Source organism: Narcine bancroftii, chromosome 2, assembly GCF_036971445.1.
Source record: "Narcine bancroftii isolate sNarBan1 chromosome 2, sNarBan1.hap1, whole genome shotgun sequence".
Lineage (NCBI taxonomy): Eukaryota > Metazoa > Chordata > Chondrichthyes > Torpediniformes > Narcinidae > Narcine > Narcine bancroftii.
In genome coordinates, this window is record NC_091470.1 from 184,377,765 (window position 1) to 184,392,356 (window position 14,592).

The window sequence follows — 14,592 nt, forward strand, 5'->3', positions numbered from 1 at the left end:
AACATTTCATACTCAGCAACGACTCGTTTCAATACACTGGCTTACTTCAATAATACTGAAAGTCAAAAACATACGAGTATTGTTTACAGCATTGGGAGGGTCGCTACAGAGAAATGGATCAGAGTCAATCCACAGGACCATAAGAGCGGCAGAGAGGAGCACTGGGGTCTCCCCCCCAATCGACGTAATCTACCGGAATCGCTGTCTGAAAAGGGCGTGCAAAATCATTGAGGACCTCTTCCACCGCTGCTCCAGTCAGGGAAAAGATATGGGAGTATCAGAGCCAGCACCACCAGGCTGAGGAATGGCCTCTCCCCATGGGCAGTGAGAACGACCAGAGGAACTGCTCACATGAACCAGCCGAGATGCTCATATTCATTCAACAATATTTATTTATTTGTGTATATATGAATTCTTGTCCTGCATGTGCATTGTTTGTCTGTAAGTGTGTGTTGTGTCTGCGTGTTTTCGCACCGAAGACCGGAGAACGCAGTTTCGTTGGGTCGTACTCGCGCAATCAGATGACAATAACCTTGACCTGCATTTGAACAATGACAGGATGGCCCCAGCTGAGCCAACACTGCGAGTCAACAAAACCAGCTCATCGATAAATGGCCAACACGGTCGGCGGGGTGCGGTTACAGCATCGGCAGCTGGGGTCCTGCCAAATCCAGCGTCGACTGTAAGGAGTGGGTACGTTCTGCCCAGGCGCACCGGGTTTCCTCCCACCCTTCAAAAACACGCCGGGAGATTGAACGCCAATTGGGGGGGCCAGAAGGTCGTGTCCCCGCGCTGAAATAAGGATGGAGACAGGTAGAGCCCATGCACACAGTGCACCCACTGCCCAGTGAACTCCAATCTCGCCTCATTGAGTAGCAATGAAATAGAACCCATGAGAATCAGGAGCAGGGAAACCCCAGAGAAAGGAGAGCCCCAGGGAAATTGGAAGGGAAAATGTCCGGGCGGTGTTTGTGTGGGCTGGTGTACTGAGAAGTACTCACTTCCTCTCTTCCCCTGCAGCCCACAGGAACAGGATCTATATTAATTTGAATGTCATTGGGTGACTGTTCTAGGCACAGAAAACAGGCCAACGTTTCTGCACCAGCCAAGTGGTAACTGCTGAACTTGTCCCATTTGGGCTCATATCCCCCTTGACCGTTTCTCTCCGTGCATCTGTCCACCTAGATTTCAGATTGATTGTCCAATTACATGCGACATTCTTTATTCCTGTGGAGTAACTGGCAGTGCCAAAAGTAAACTGCACACAGCGTGAATGTGCAAACCAGGGGGTCTCGACCTTTTTCTTTCCACTCGCATCCCACCTTAAGTAATCCCTCTGCCATCGGTGCTCTGTGACTAGTAAGGGATTGCTTCAGGTGAGTGGGAAGGGAAGGGCGAGAATCACTGCTCAAGACTGAATTGTTCCAGAAATATTTTGCTTGAGAAAAATTGGCCCGTTTCCTTTGGAGTTCTGAAACCGCGCACATAATGAGTCAATGAGGGACGATTAAAACAGTGGGGTTTCCAACTTTTTTTTCCCACCTGCACATCACCTTATTAATCACAGAGCACTGAAGGCATCAGGATTACTTAAGGTGGTGTGTGAGTAGAAAGAAAAAGGTATGTAAACCTTCAAAAGAACTGTTGACAGGTAATGAATGAAAACTAACTGACTGTGCAATACAGAGGGAGCAAAGAAAATCAATAAAGTGCACCAAGTCGGAGCTCCTGATTGAGTTTGCCATTGAGGAGTGTGATGGTGGAGGATTAGCAGCTGTTCCTAACAGCGGCAAGACCAGAGTGTGCATTGGGTGGTGTGGACCTTATGATGATGCCTGTTGCCCTCCGACGGCAGCGATCCCCACAGATGCTCTCGATGGTGGAGCGGCACAGTTGGCACAACGCCATGACAGCGCCAGTGATTGGGGCTGGGGGGGGTTCGAATCCCATGTCCGTGTGGGCTTTCCTTTGGGGCCTCCAGTTTCCTCCCACCCCTTTAACAGGCCGATCGGGCAGGATGCAGGACTGCATGAGACAGGAACTGCTCCACCAAGAAATCAAGAAACTGTGGGGGGGGGGGTTTGTGAGTGTGGTTCATGCCCCTCACAAAACCCCCTCCCCTTCCAGAAACATTACAATACAGAAAACAGGTCCTTTGGCCCTTCTGGTCTGTGCTGAACTATTATTCTGCCTCGTCCCACTGACCTCCCCCCGGCCCGTACCTCTTCCACCCCATCCAAATTCTTCTTAAATGTCAAAACTGAGCCCGCGTTCACCACTTCCGCTCGTTCCACACTGCGTGAAGAAGTTCCCCCTGAACTTATCTCCCTTCACCCTTAACCCATGTCCTCTACTTTGTGTCTTACCTCCCCTCAGTGGGGGGGGGGGGGGGGGGGAATAAAACATTCATCATTTTGTATCGCTCGATTAAATCTCCCCTTATTCTTCTACGGTCCAGGGAATACTGACCTGTTTGACCTTTCCCTGTAACTCAGTTCCTGAAGTCCGGGCAACATCCTAGTAAATCTCTGCCCTCTTTCAATCTAAGTGATATCTCTCCTGAAGTTAGGTGTCCAAAACTGCACACAATACTCCAAATTTGCCCTCACCAACGTCATATATAACTTTTACCATAACTCCCGGACTCAATACTTTGATTTATGAAGGCCAATATGCTCTCTTTATCACCCTATCTATCTGTAGCCACTTTCAGGTGGCCAGAATACCCCAATGTAAAGCCGCCTAAAATACCCGAATGTTGGGAGGTCCACCTGAAAGCATAGAACCTTGACCCGAGGAGTACTTTACCCAACCCTCCTATGGTAGGTGTATTTTTCGCTTCCCCTAGGCACCTGAAGGTGTGCAGGACTTATGGCCACAGGAGCTGGCATTTGCTCCGCGGCACCTCTCCCTACCATTGACCTTTCGTGTGCCAGAATGGCCCCTTCAGCATTGCCACCTGAATGTCGCTTCGCACTCACACAACCTGCTGCCGGCTCCGAAGTCGCATTCTCCTGGCGATTCCACCTGAAAGTGGCTAGAGACACCTCTTTCAGACAATTATGTTTCTGTAATCCCAGATAACCGCATTCTTCAGAGCCCTACCGGTTACCATGCTGCCCTTCATTGGTTCATCCTTCCAAAGTTGGGTTGTCTATCTTAGAATCAGGTTAATTGTTCTGAAATATGTTCTGCACATTAAAGGCGTAAAATTTCTATGAATTACAATTCTGTAAAATATAAGATATTGAAAATAAATTACTCTGGGCAAAAAAAAAACAAAGGGGAAAAGTGAGGTGGTGTCTATTCAGTGCACATCTTCAGGCCTCCTTCCCGATGGGGAGCAGTGCGAAGAGGGCATGGCCTGGGTGGTGAGGGTCCCGATGACCGAGGCTGCTTTCTTCAGGCACTGTCTCTCACAGACGCACTTAATGGAGTGAAGACCGATGCCCTTGATGGTGCTGGCCAAGTTCGCCACCCACTGTGGTTTTGTCCTGTCCTGTGCATTGGCAGAGGAGGTGTACCGTGCAGAATGCTCTCCACGAACACCTGTACAATTGGTAGATCTATAACCCTTGCTGTCTGGAAAAAGCAGCAAACTCATTCAACCCCATCTCTCTTCAACTGCAAGCCCCCTCCCCACCTCCAGCCAGGAAGAAGATTCTCTATCAGTAACCTAAATGTTGTATGCGGAGGAAACACGTCTGGAGTGTGTGTATTGTGATCACATTTTCCACATCTGAAACTTATTCAGAAGTCACACCACCTGTCAATCAAAGTTGGACCCATTAGTGCACACATTGCCTTTGGCTACTTTAAATCACCTCGGGTCATTATCAGCTAGAAGCACAGATTAGCACTGTATATGCACAGCACATTCTCTCTCTGCCTCGTGGCAGAACCTGGACATCGCTCCACGCCAGGTTGCTACTGTGGACATCACTGGAAGAGCCGCGGGTAAGGTGTGCACTCTCCTGAACCTGTGCCATAATATTGTGATCGATCAATACTTGCACCATCATTGGTCAGGGAACAGGGTGTAAGAGTCCCTGTTTGTAGTGTGTGAGTGTGTCAAGTATAATTCACTATTGTTGGAGCCAAACCTCAGTCCGAGGTGAATGTCTATATGGTTGCTTAAGTGAAATAGTGATCGAGTCCCATTTAACATCCTCCCCCGTTTGCCTCCCGAGTGTTAACTAAAGTTACATGTGATTATAACACTTGCGTCCAGACCCGTCTCTCTGCAAACCCACCGAACCTAATACCCTTCCCAACGAGACACTGTTGCCCATGAGCCCGTGCCACCCAATTTACCTGCAACCCACGTATGTTGTTGAACGGTGGGAAGACACCCACGCGAAACCCGGGGAAGAGCGTCCAAACTCCTTATGGACAGTGCCGGATTGGAACCCCGGGCCGCCGGCGCCACTGCAGTGCCGCGCCCACCACGCCACCCCAAACCAGCCGGCAGCCGCCGTTGAGCCAGCGGCCCGTCGCCTCCGGCACCTGCGACGCCCCCCACCCCCCAGAAATGGGGCCACCTCCGACCACCGGCAGTGCACCCCGTCCCTCCTGCTGACCTGCGGCTCTCCGAGAGAGAGAGGGCGAATGCCAGCGGAGGGTGGGTGGGACGCGAACCGGAGGACATGGGTGAAAGGTGGGGGGCTTCCTCAGACAGAGATGGGGGGTGTGTGGAAGGAGCTGAAGAGGTGAATACAGGCTCAATTTTAACAGTGAAGAACTACTTGGGCAGGTACATGGATGGGAGAGGGAATAAGAGACACCTTTGTTTTTTTGGCGGGGGGGGATTTCTAGTTTCCAGCACCCTTTTTTTTAGCCCCGCAAACATTTATACCGCCGCTTTTCTTTTTTGCGGATATCTGGAGGGTCCAGGCAAACGCTGCGTTTCCTGCGAACTCCACCTCGCCAGCCCTTCTTTCCGTAAAAAGGCGCCTCCCGCCCGCGGTCGCCGATTCTTTTTCCAGTGGGAGTTCCACCGGGTAGTTTCCCAAGGCGTTACGTCAGGGGCGTGTGGGCGGGCGGACTCCTCCTCCCGGCCTTTATATAACGACTGCTTGGCATCACAACGAGATAGAGGCAAGTTCAAGGTGGGCATCATAATGCAGGCGGAGCGAAATGCGGATCCCGAGGCGGGGACCTGGGTCTTAATCCGGGAGCGAGAAGCCAGGAGGAGGGATTGCTTCTGGCCGACCCTCTGGGTGCTGTCCGTCCTCGGGTTGACCGCACTCATCTGCTTCCTGCTTCTGAGCCAGTGGCAGGTAGGTTCGCGGCTCGGCGCAGCGGGAAACGAGAAGCCCTCCCGCTGGTACTTGCCGGAGCAAACCCAGCGCCCCAGAGGAGGTCAACATGTGGTCCTTTCTACCTTTGAACCCTTCCTCAAGAAATAAGCAAAAAAAAAACTGGCAGGCGTCTCTAGAGATTGAGGTGGGAGGGAGAGGTCCAGTCCAACATGAGAGGGAAGGCTCCGTGATTTTGGCTCTGAAAGAAGGGAGAGGGCAGTGGTTTTCTTTCCACTCCCATCTCACTTTAAGCAATCCCTAGGCCATCAGTGCTCTGTGATTAGTAAGGGTTTGCTTAAGATGGGATGGGAGTGGGGAAGGGAAGGTTGAGAATCACTGCTCTCCACCCAATAGTTACTGCAATACTTTGCTTGTCATCCCCTTTGGAGCTCTGAACGTGTGCACATAACGAGTCAATGAGGGGGTGATTAAAAACAGGAGTTTTCCAACTTTTTCTTTCCACCCATATCCCACCTTAAGCAATCCCTAGGCTGTTGGTGCTCTATGATTAGTAAGGGATTGCTTAAAGTGGGATGTGAGGGGGAAGGTTGAGAATCACTGCTCTAGACCCAATTGTTCCTGAAATAATTTGCTGGAGGAAAATTCTCATTGGCCCATTTCCTTTGGAGTTCTGAAACCCTGCACATAACAAGTCAATGAGGGGTGATTAAAACAATGCTTTTCAACCTTTTTCTTTCCACTCACATCCCACTTTAAATTAATCCCTAGGTGCTCGGTAAGGGGTTGCTTAAGGTGGGATGTGGGTGGGAAGAGAAGTCAGAAAACCACTGTTTGAGTTGCCCCTCATTGACTCGTGATGTGCAGAGGGGAAATGGGCCAATCACAATTTTTCTCCGGCAAAGTATTTCAGTAACGATTGGGTCTCAGCCTTCCCTTCCCACCACTCATGTCCCACCTTAAGCAATCCCTTGGAGGAAACCAGACGGGGGTCGAACTGAAACAGAAGTCGACGTTAACGGCATCCGATTGGAGGCATTGCTCCTCCAATTTGCGGGGAGGTGGGGGAAGGTTCTTTGTCTGGCAGCGCGCGAGACCCGTGGATGGTGTCAGTGTGGGATAGGCCTATTGCACCTAGTACTCCCATTGCAGTCTCCTCGACGCCGGAGAGGCCAGCCGCAGACTGGGAGGCCGCTTCGTCCACCACCTCTAATGCGGCGGACAGAGCCCAGGCAGTCGACGGAGCAGTCTCCCGGCCTGCAGCCAGCCTCTCCGACGTCGTGGAGACTGCCACAGGAGCACTGGGGGCGGCAGGCCTACCCCTGTAAGATTCACTAGGCGTTGCTTCACTTGGAAGGACTGTTTGGAGTCACAAAATTGGAGGAGGGACACCTTATCCTCCATCTGGGCACCCTCCAACTGCACGACATTGACGCTGCTTTCTCCGGTTTCCGATTAAACCCCCCCGCCCCCTTTTCATTCACCTGCCTCTTTTCCTCTAGATCTGTCTCTCCCCTTTTCCCTCTGCCTCCTTTCAAAGAGCCGAAATCAAATCTTGCATCTCCTCTTATCCATTTAAGACCTTTTGTCTGTTGGTCTGTACTCCTCCCATTCATCGCTCTTTCTCTCCCCTAGTCTTTAATTCCGATGTCTGCCTGCTTTTTTTTGCTCATAGCTTGAAGAAGGGCTCAGGCCCGAAATGTCGGCAATATATCTTTGCCTCCTGTGGTCCCTGTGAGACGGGCGGAGTTCCTCCAGTATTTACTGTGTGCTTTCACCACAGTCACATCGTCTGCAGACTTCTGCGTTTCACCTCACTGATTGTCATTCCGGGCTGGAATTGTGGTGGCAGGCACCTTCTCACTCCCTCCACCCTTGTCATTGTTGCAGGAGACGGGCGATTCGCAGATACGGGATTTAGACACGAGCGCAACACACCACAGTGAGTAATCTCCTGCCTGTCACTGGCAAGCCTCCGTCATTCCTCCCCACCTTTCACATCTGTGTGGGGACATGAGGGATCCAAGCTATTGGAATCCGGAGCAAGGGCAGCAGCAATGGTTGGGGAGTTGTTGGCTGGTGGGGGGGTGGGGGTGGTGGAGAGAGAGAGGTGAGGGGGTTGTTGAGATTTGCTTTTGCTGAAGCCTCTCAACAATTTGTCAGCAGCAATACTCACACACACTCTCTCTCTGTCTAAACTGTCTCTATATGCCTGTCTTTTACATGATAGAGGAATTGGGGGATATGGGGAGAAGGCAGGTAGGTGGAGTTGGGTCATAAATTAGATCAGCCATGATCGTATTGAATGGCGGAGCAGGCTCGATGGGCCATTTTTGGCCTACTCCTGTTCTTACTTCCTATGTTCCTATGTCTCACCATCTATCTTTCTATCTCAAACTATCTCTATCTCTCTATCAATCTATCTACAGTATCTATATATCTAATTATCTATATACCTCTATCTCTACACCTTTCTCTATAAACTATCTATGTTCTATCTACTGATCGATCGACCGATCTATCAATTTACTTATCTATCTAGCTATCTACCTATTGCTTGACCGACCTATCGATCTACCTATCAATCTATCGACCTATCAATCTACCGACCTATCTATCTATCTATTGATCTATCTACCTACCTACCGATCTGACTAACCCCATTGATTTCCTTGTCCTGTAACCCTATCAGCCTTTGTCTCTTACCACCAACAATCCTCTCCTGCTCCATTTATTCATCTTTCTCATATTCTTTTTCTATTCTTGCTTATTCTTTCCCTGTTATTCTATCTTTCAATCTTTTTCTCAATTTCTACTACTTCCCCCCCCCCTCGCTCTCTGCCCCTCATTTTCACCCATTTCTCTTCAGCTTCTTCCCTCTCTCATTCCCAGTCCCCAGCCCACAACCTTCCTCCTCGTGTTGAGTGGGCTTTCATTCCGGGCTGATGAAGACTTTCCGTCTCCAGGTTTGTCTCGATTCATGAAGCAGGTGGGGGACGACGCGAGAGGGAAAACAGCAGCTCACCTCATTGGTAAGAGATTGTCACCAGCACTGCCGACCACTCCACGCCCTGAAGCGATTGGAAAACAAAGTATGGGACAATGCGGGGGGGGTAGAACTGGCGATCCCATTGTGGGCAGGATGGGGCAACTCGTGTTCTTGTCATGCTCCATTCCCTCCCCCTTCACCATGAAGAACGCGAGCTGGGAGTGACAGAACAGACCCTGGAACCAGGTCCCCCAACACTGCGCTGAAATGCCCACCCTTGGGAGTGCCAGTGGCAGCTGCAGTCCACGACCCTGCGCCATCCATCATTCCATCACAGGGTAATCTCACCTTCTTCAATACCTCCAACACTCCAGGATATTATAATGCCCCTTCGGAGGGCGACTCACATATGCATCCAGTCCTGGATGAGGTGTGATTGGAAATACAATTCTCCATTGCCCCCCCTGCTCTGGAATCCTTCTATTCCCGTCTGCGAATATCAGGAGGTTGCCTGTGTACAATTTGAGGCACTTTATTTGACAAAAGACGTGCTGGTGTTGGAGAGGTTTCAGAGATTAGCTAGAATGACCCCAGGGTTGGCATGTGAGGAACAATCGTCGGATCTTATGACCATATAACAATTTAGTACAGAAACAGGCCATCTCGGCCCCTCTAGTCCGCAATGATTTAAGTGAACTCCTCTAGTCCCACCTACCCAATTCCTACCCATAACCCTCCAATCCCCTCATATCCAACCTTCTCTTAATCGACAGAATTGACCCAGCTGCGACCACCTCTTCCGGCAGGTCATTCCACTCAGCCACCGCTCTCCGAGTGAAGAAGTTTCCCCTCTCATGACACTTCTAAAGTTTTTCCCCCAACCTTTAACTCATGACCTCTCATTCCAATCTCCTATCTTCTCTTTGGCTTGGCTTCGCGGACGAAGATTTATGGAGGGGTAATGTCCACATCAGCTGCAGGCTCATTTGTGGCTGACAAGTCCGATGCAGGACAGGCAGACACGGTTGCAGCGGTTGCAAGGGAAAAATTGGTTGGTTGGGGTTGGGTGTTGGGCTTTTCCTCTTTTGTCTTTTGACAGTGAGGTGGGCTCTGCGGTCTTCAAAGGAGGTTGCTTCCCGCCGAACTGTGAGGCACCAAGATGCACGGTTTGAGGCGATATCAGCCCACTGGCGGTGGTCAATGTGGCAGGCACCAAGAGATTTCTTTAGGCAGTCCTTGTTCCTCTTCTTTGGTGCACCTCTGTCTTGGTGGCCAGTGGAGAGCTCGCCATATAACACGATCTTGGGAAGGCGATGGTCCTCCATTCTGGAGACGTGCAGTTGGATCTTCAGCAGCGTGGATTCGATGCTGTCGGCCTCTGCCATCTCGAATACTTCGATGTTGGAGATGAAGTCTCTCCAATGAATGTTGAGGATGGAGTGGAGACTCTACCCTCAAGGGAAAGAGTCTATTCATATCTACTCTGTCTATTCCCCTCATAATTTTATATACCTCTATCAAATCCCCCCTCAACCTTCTACGCTCCAATGAATAGACCCAATCTACTCAATCTTTCTCCATATTCTAGATACTGCAATCCAGGGAATGTTTTAGTAAATCTTATCTGCACCTGCTCTACCTTATTGATATCCTTCCTATAATTTGGAGACCAGAAATGCACACAGTATTCTAAACTTGGCCTCACCAAAGCCTTAAACAGTCTCAACATCACCTCCCAGCTCTTGTATTCTGTATTTTGATTTATCAAGGCCAGCATACCAAAAGCCTCCTTCACCCTGTCTACATGAGATCTTGGGCTATATGTTGGGCTACAGAACGATGGGGGGGGGGGGGGAGGGTGGGGGGAAACATTTCATTGTGGCCTTTTGAATGCTGAAAGGCCTGGACAGAGTTTCCCACGGTCAGGGGGGTGGGGAGGAGTCTAGGACAAGAGGGCACAACTTCAGGATAAAGGGCATAAATTTAAAACAGATGCGGAGAATTTCTTCAGTCAGAGGGTCATGAGTCTGTGGAACTTGCTGCTGTGGAAGTGAGGACATTGGGTGTATTAAAGGCAGAGATTGACAGGTATTTGATTAAATTAAAATTTTTAAAATTTAGACGTACAGCACGGTAACGGGCCATTTCTGTCCACCAGCTCGTGCTGCCCAATTTATACCCAATTAACCTACAACCCCCGGTATGTTTTGAACAGTGGGAGGAACGTAGAGCCCCTGGGAGAAAACCCGCAAAGACACGGGGGGAGGGGGAGAGAACGTACAAACTCCTTACAGTCTGCGCTGGATTTGAACCCCGGTCCCGATTGCTGGCCCTGTAAATGCATCACGCTAACCGTGACGCCCCATCAAAGGTCATAAGGGGAAAGCTGGGTAGTGGGTGGATGGATCAAATCCTGATTAGAATGGCAGAGACAACTGGACGGGCCGACTTCTGCTCCTATATCTTGTAAGCTTGTGATTGTACATACACCATTAGAGGAAACCATGTTTCTCCGCACCACGGTGCACGCTCACGCGCGCAGACACTCGCGCTGTCTGTAAGGGAATTTGTACGTTCTTCCTGCGTCCGCGTGGGCTTTCCTCCAGGCACTCTGGTCTCCTCCCAACATTCAAAACATACCGGGGTCACAGGTTAATTGGGTGGCACGTGCTGTAGATCTAAACCTATCCAAAAATGTGGGGGTTTCTGGGATAGTTCAACAGTCTCACTGCCTGCAGGAAGAAACTGCTTCCCAGCTTGGCAGTCCTGGTCTTTACGCTCTTCCTTGAAGGTAGTGTCTCAACAATACTGGACGGTAAGGGTGCTCGATGATTCTTTAGCCACTGCTCCCTGTAGGTGTAGTCGACAGAGGGAAGGGAGAGATTTTCTCAGCAGTTTTAATCACCCTCCGAACTGACCTTCGAGCTGATGCTTTTCAACTACCGTACCACACTGCGCCAGATGGGACGCTCTGCATTCTGCTCCTGCCTGTGCCTAGAGATAGGGTCACAACAGGCTTTGAATGATGGAATGTAATATAGAAGTCTGTGATTGTGGAATGCTCAAGGAACTCCGCAGGCTTCGCTACATTGATAGGAGGCAAAGATATATCACCGAGCCCTTCTTCAAGGTATCTGATATGTATCCCGAAACATCGGTAATATATCTTTACCATCTATGGAGGCTGCGAGACCGGCGGAGTTCTTCCGGCATTTCAATGTGCATCTATTTGTATGTAATCTGCTTTCATTGAGTGCTCAACATTGATCGGTCTCTCTCATCCACAGCTTCACCCACTGTCAAAGGAAAGGAAGTGGTCTGGCAGGACAATGTGGACTCCGCCTTCGTGGAGGGAGTTGAGTTTGCAGACAACGGACTGGTCATCAAGACCCCCGGGCAATACTTTGTTTACACCCAGGTGGTTTTCTATCACAAAGGCTGTCAGGACAAGACCATCTACCTGAGCCACAACATCTCTTTGCACACGGAGAGTTACGAGGAGGATGCCCTGCTCCTGAAAGCCATTAAGTCCGTCTGCCACTATGGGCGCCACCCACAGCACTGGTACAAGAGCTCCTACCAGGGGGCCATCTTCCAGTTTCATGAGGGAGACCAAATCTTCTCCAGGGTCAGTGAGAGGGTGGTGCAGTATGTGGACAGTACCATGGGGAAAACCTTCTTCGGAATATTTGCCTTGTGAGGAATGTTGACGGATCGGGATTTTCAGACTGGAATCCAATAAGTACTGGATGCGACACATTTATTCTATGGGGCACATGACATATTTAGGGTCACTCTTCCAAAGTACCAGCAAATGTTTACCGTATCAAGGGTTGGGGCGGTCTTCAAGTCTCTCTGAATTTGCACTGGCAGGGAGTGCAGGGTGCTCCTTTTCCACCCCCCCCACCCCCAAAACTTGCCAAGTTAACCTCAAATGGCCTGGATCTCCCTCCGGGTCTAGGACCTGGAGCTGCCAAGGGTGTTGGTGTCTTTGCCCTGGAGGCGCGCTCTGGCAACGGCAGTGCGGTGGCCCAGCAGAAAGCGGAGCCAGGCCTGAATGGCCTCACGTGGCTGCTTATCGCAATCGCTGACCGATCTGCCCAGTGATATTGGAGTTCATATTGTAACACAACTGTAATATCATCATACTTGGAACATGCTAATATTCCCATCAAAGGAATCACTCCTAATATTTATATTTAATTTATGGATCTACTTGAAGCAGGTATCCCTAAGGGAGAATGTCATCAAAACTAACAAGTGAAGTATCTGATATTCAGACTGTATAGCTTGTGAAACCACCTATCGATCCTTGAAGGGTCTAGCCCAAGCTTTGGAGTATATCGATGTTCGATCCTCACAGGGGCACTCATCGGTAAAGTATTAGCAAAGGCTCTGGTCATGCTTTGAATGCAAGACCGAGTTGCCACTTAGAAAACGAGGTCCCAGTGAGAAACGAACTTGCGACCCCGGGCTCAGAAGACCAGCTGAGCTATCGGAGCCTCCTGACTTCCCGGCAGATGAAACTCCCAACGTGGTTTCCATCCACATTCCTCCAATTTGACTGGTCATTTGCTGTGGAAGACCCAGCTTTAAAATTTGTAAAAGGGTCAGTCCAGCCCACACAGCGATTAATAATTGTGGCCGGGCCACTGGCCCGAAGACAGGATGTTGGGAATGCTTTCGGCCGTTCCAGCAGAGACATATCGCTCTCCATGCATCAAATGGTAGAGCCAATATTCCCCAAAAGAAGATAATTGCACATCAGAGAGAATTTTTAATCAGAGCATGGTGAGATACTTGTGAGAATACAGGAACATTTAAAAATATCACATCTGTTCTAAAGATGTCACTCAAAGTCAAATGTCTCGATGTTTATGATCGATTTAAGTTATTATCTAAATGTTTTTATTAAGTATTGTATCTATATATTATTTATTTTTATTTATATTGTCATTCACTGCCAATTATTTTAATAAATGCATTTTGAGAGTGAAATTCTTTCTGTTCATTTGCTTTCCATTAATCATGACTCATTCCAGCACAGGACAGGTTGTGCCAACCTATACAAACCCACTTCCCTATCTGACAACCCTCTATCCACAACTTAGAGACTTCTAAATGTCCTTTTTGTACCAGCCTCGGCCAGTACCCCCCTCCCAAGGCATCCTGGGCACCCACCACACTCAATGAAAATTGGTAGGAACCTCTCCACCACAGGGCCCCTTGCTCCACTCAACGATGTTGCTTGCTGCGATAGTAACACCGTCCACAAATTTGTCGCCAATACCACGGCCGAGGGTTGTAGGGGACAAGAGGGAGATCGGGAAAGCTTGGCTGAGCGGTGCACTGACAAGAATAGTCCTTTTTAAACTGCAGCGCCTGGGTTGCCCTCCTGGGACCCAGGCGCGATTACTGGGGCAAAGGTGCTGGAAGCCCCTTTTAAATTGCGGTGGGGGGGGAGTGGACCCATCGTCGGCGATTTAAGGGGGGATCCCACCCCCGCAATGATGCGACACGCCCTTACTGGATACTGGCTGCCTGCTCACGCACACAAGCGCTGACGTCACCGGAATAAGTAGGTTGGCCATTTTCCTGTTCAAATCGGCCCTGGATGCAACCTCGATAAGTTTAACTGGGTTCCCTGATGACCTCTGAGGTAGATCAGGGACCCAGTTTGAATCTGACGGGGTTGACCGGATCAGACCCTTTCGAACTGCCGCGTAATTGGGAAAATTACCCAGTTATCCCCATTTTACACAGTGGTTTGAAGAGGCCCTAATGTCACCACAACTAAGGAGCTGATTGTTGACGTCAGGAAGGGAAAGCCAGAGCTGTACGATCCTGTGATTAGTAGGGGATCAGAGGTGAAGAGGGTGAGCACATTTCTTGAGAGTCACGAGGAGGATTTGACCTTGATCCAACACCCCAACAGCATTGTGAAGAAATCAATTCAGCGCCTCTACTTCCTCAGGAGTTTGCGGAGGTTCGCTATGACATCGGAAACCCTAGCAAATTTCGACGGAGGGGCAGTGGAAAGTGTGCTGACCAGCTGCATCACGATCTGGTACAGTGGGGGGGGGGGGGAAGCGCCAATACCCCTGAGCGTAAATCCCTGTGAAAGGTACCAGGACATCAATGGCAAAACCATCCCCAACATCGAGAGCACCTACGGGGAACACTACCATTCGAGGGTAGCAGCGATCACCGAGGACCCGCACCACCCCACCGCATGCTCTGTTCTCGCTGCTGCCATCAGGAAAGAGGTGCAGGGGCCACAAGACTCACACCCACTGGGTTCAGGAATCCCTCCACCATTGGACTCCTCAACGACAAACTCAATCA

General features: G+C 50.0%; 1 protein-coding gene across 1 annotated transcript; it reads left to right on the forward strand.

Annotated features, from left to right (window-relative positions):
- The first annotated feature begins 4,290 nt into the window (after nt 1–4,290).
- Nucleotides 4,291–13,245, forward strand: LOC138753012 (uncharacterized). The gene is made up of 5 exons (XM_069915606.1): nt 4,291–4,621; nt 4,894–5,279; nt 7,149–7,200; nt 8,225–8,290; nt 11,535–13,245. Exons 1-5 carry the CDS (start codon nt 4,291–4,293, stop codon nt 11,945–11,947), a joined length of 1,248 nt encoding a protein of 415 aa, XP_069771707.1. The 3' UTR covers nt 11,948–13,245.
- The last annotated feature ends 1,347 nt before the right edge of the window (nt 13,246–14,592 follow it).

Coding starts and splice junctions, on each gene's coding strand:
- LOC138753012 (XM_069915606.1), top strand. CDS start 4,291: ATGAGCCCGTGCCACCCAATTTACCTGCAACCCACGTATGTTGTTGAA. Junction 5,280..7,148: donor TGCTTCTGAGCCAGTGGCAG/GTAGGTTCGCGG, acceptor TCATTGTTGCAG/GAGACGGGCGATTCGCAGAT. Junction 8,291..11,534: donor AACAGCAGCTCACCTCATTG/GTAAGAGATTGT, acceptor TCTCATCCACAG/CTTCACCCACTGTCAAAGGA.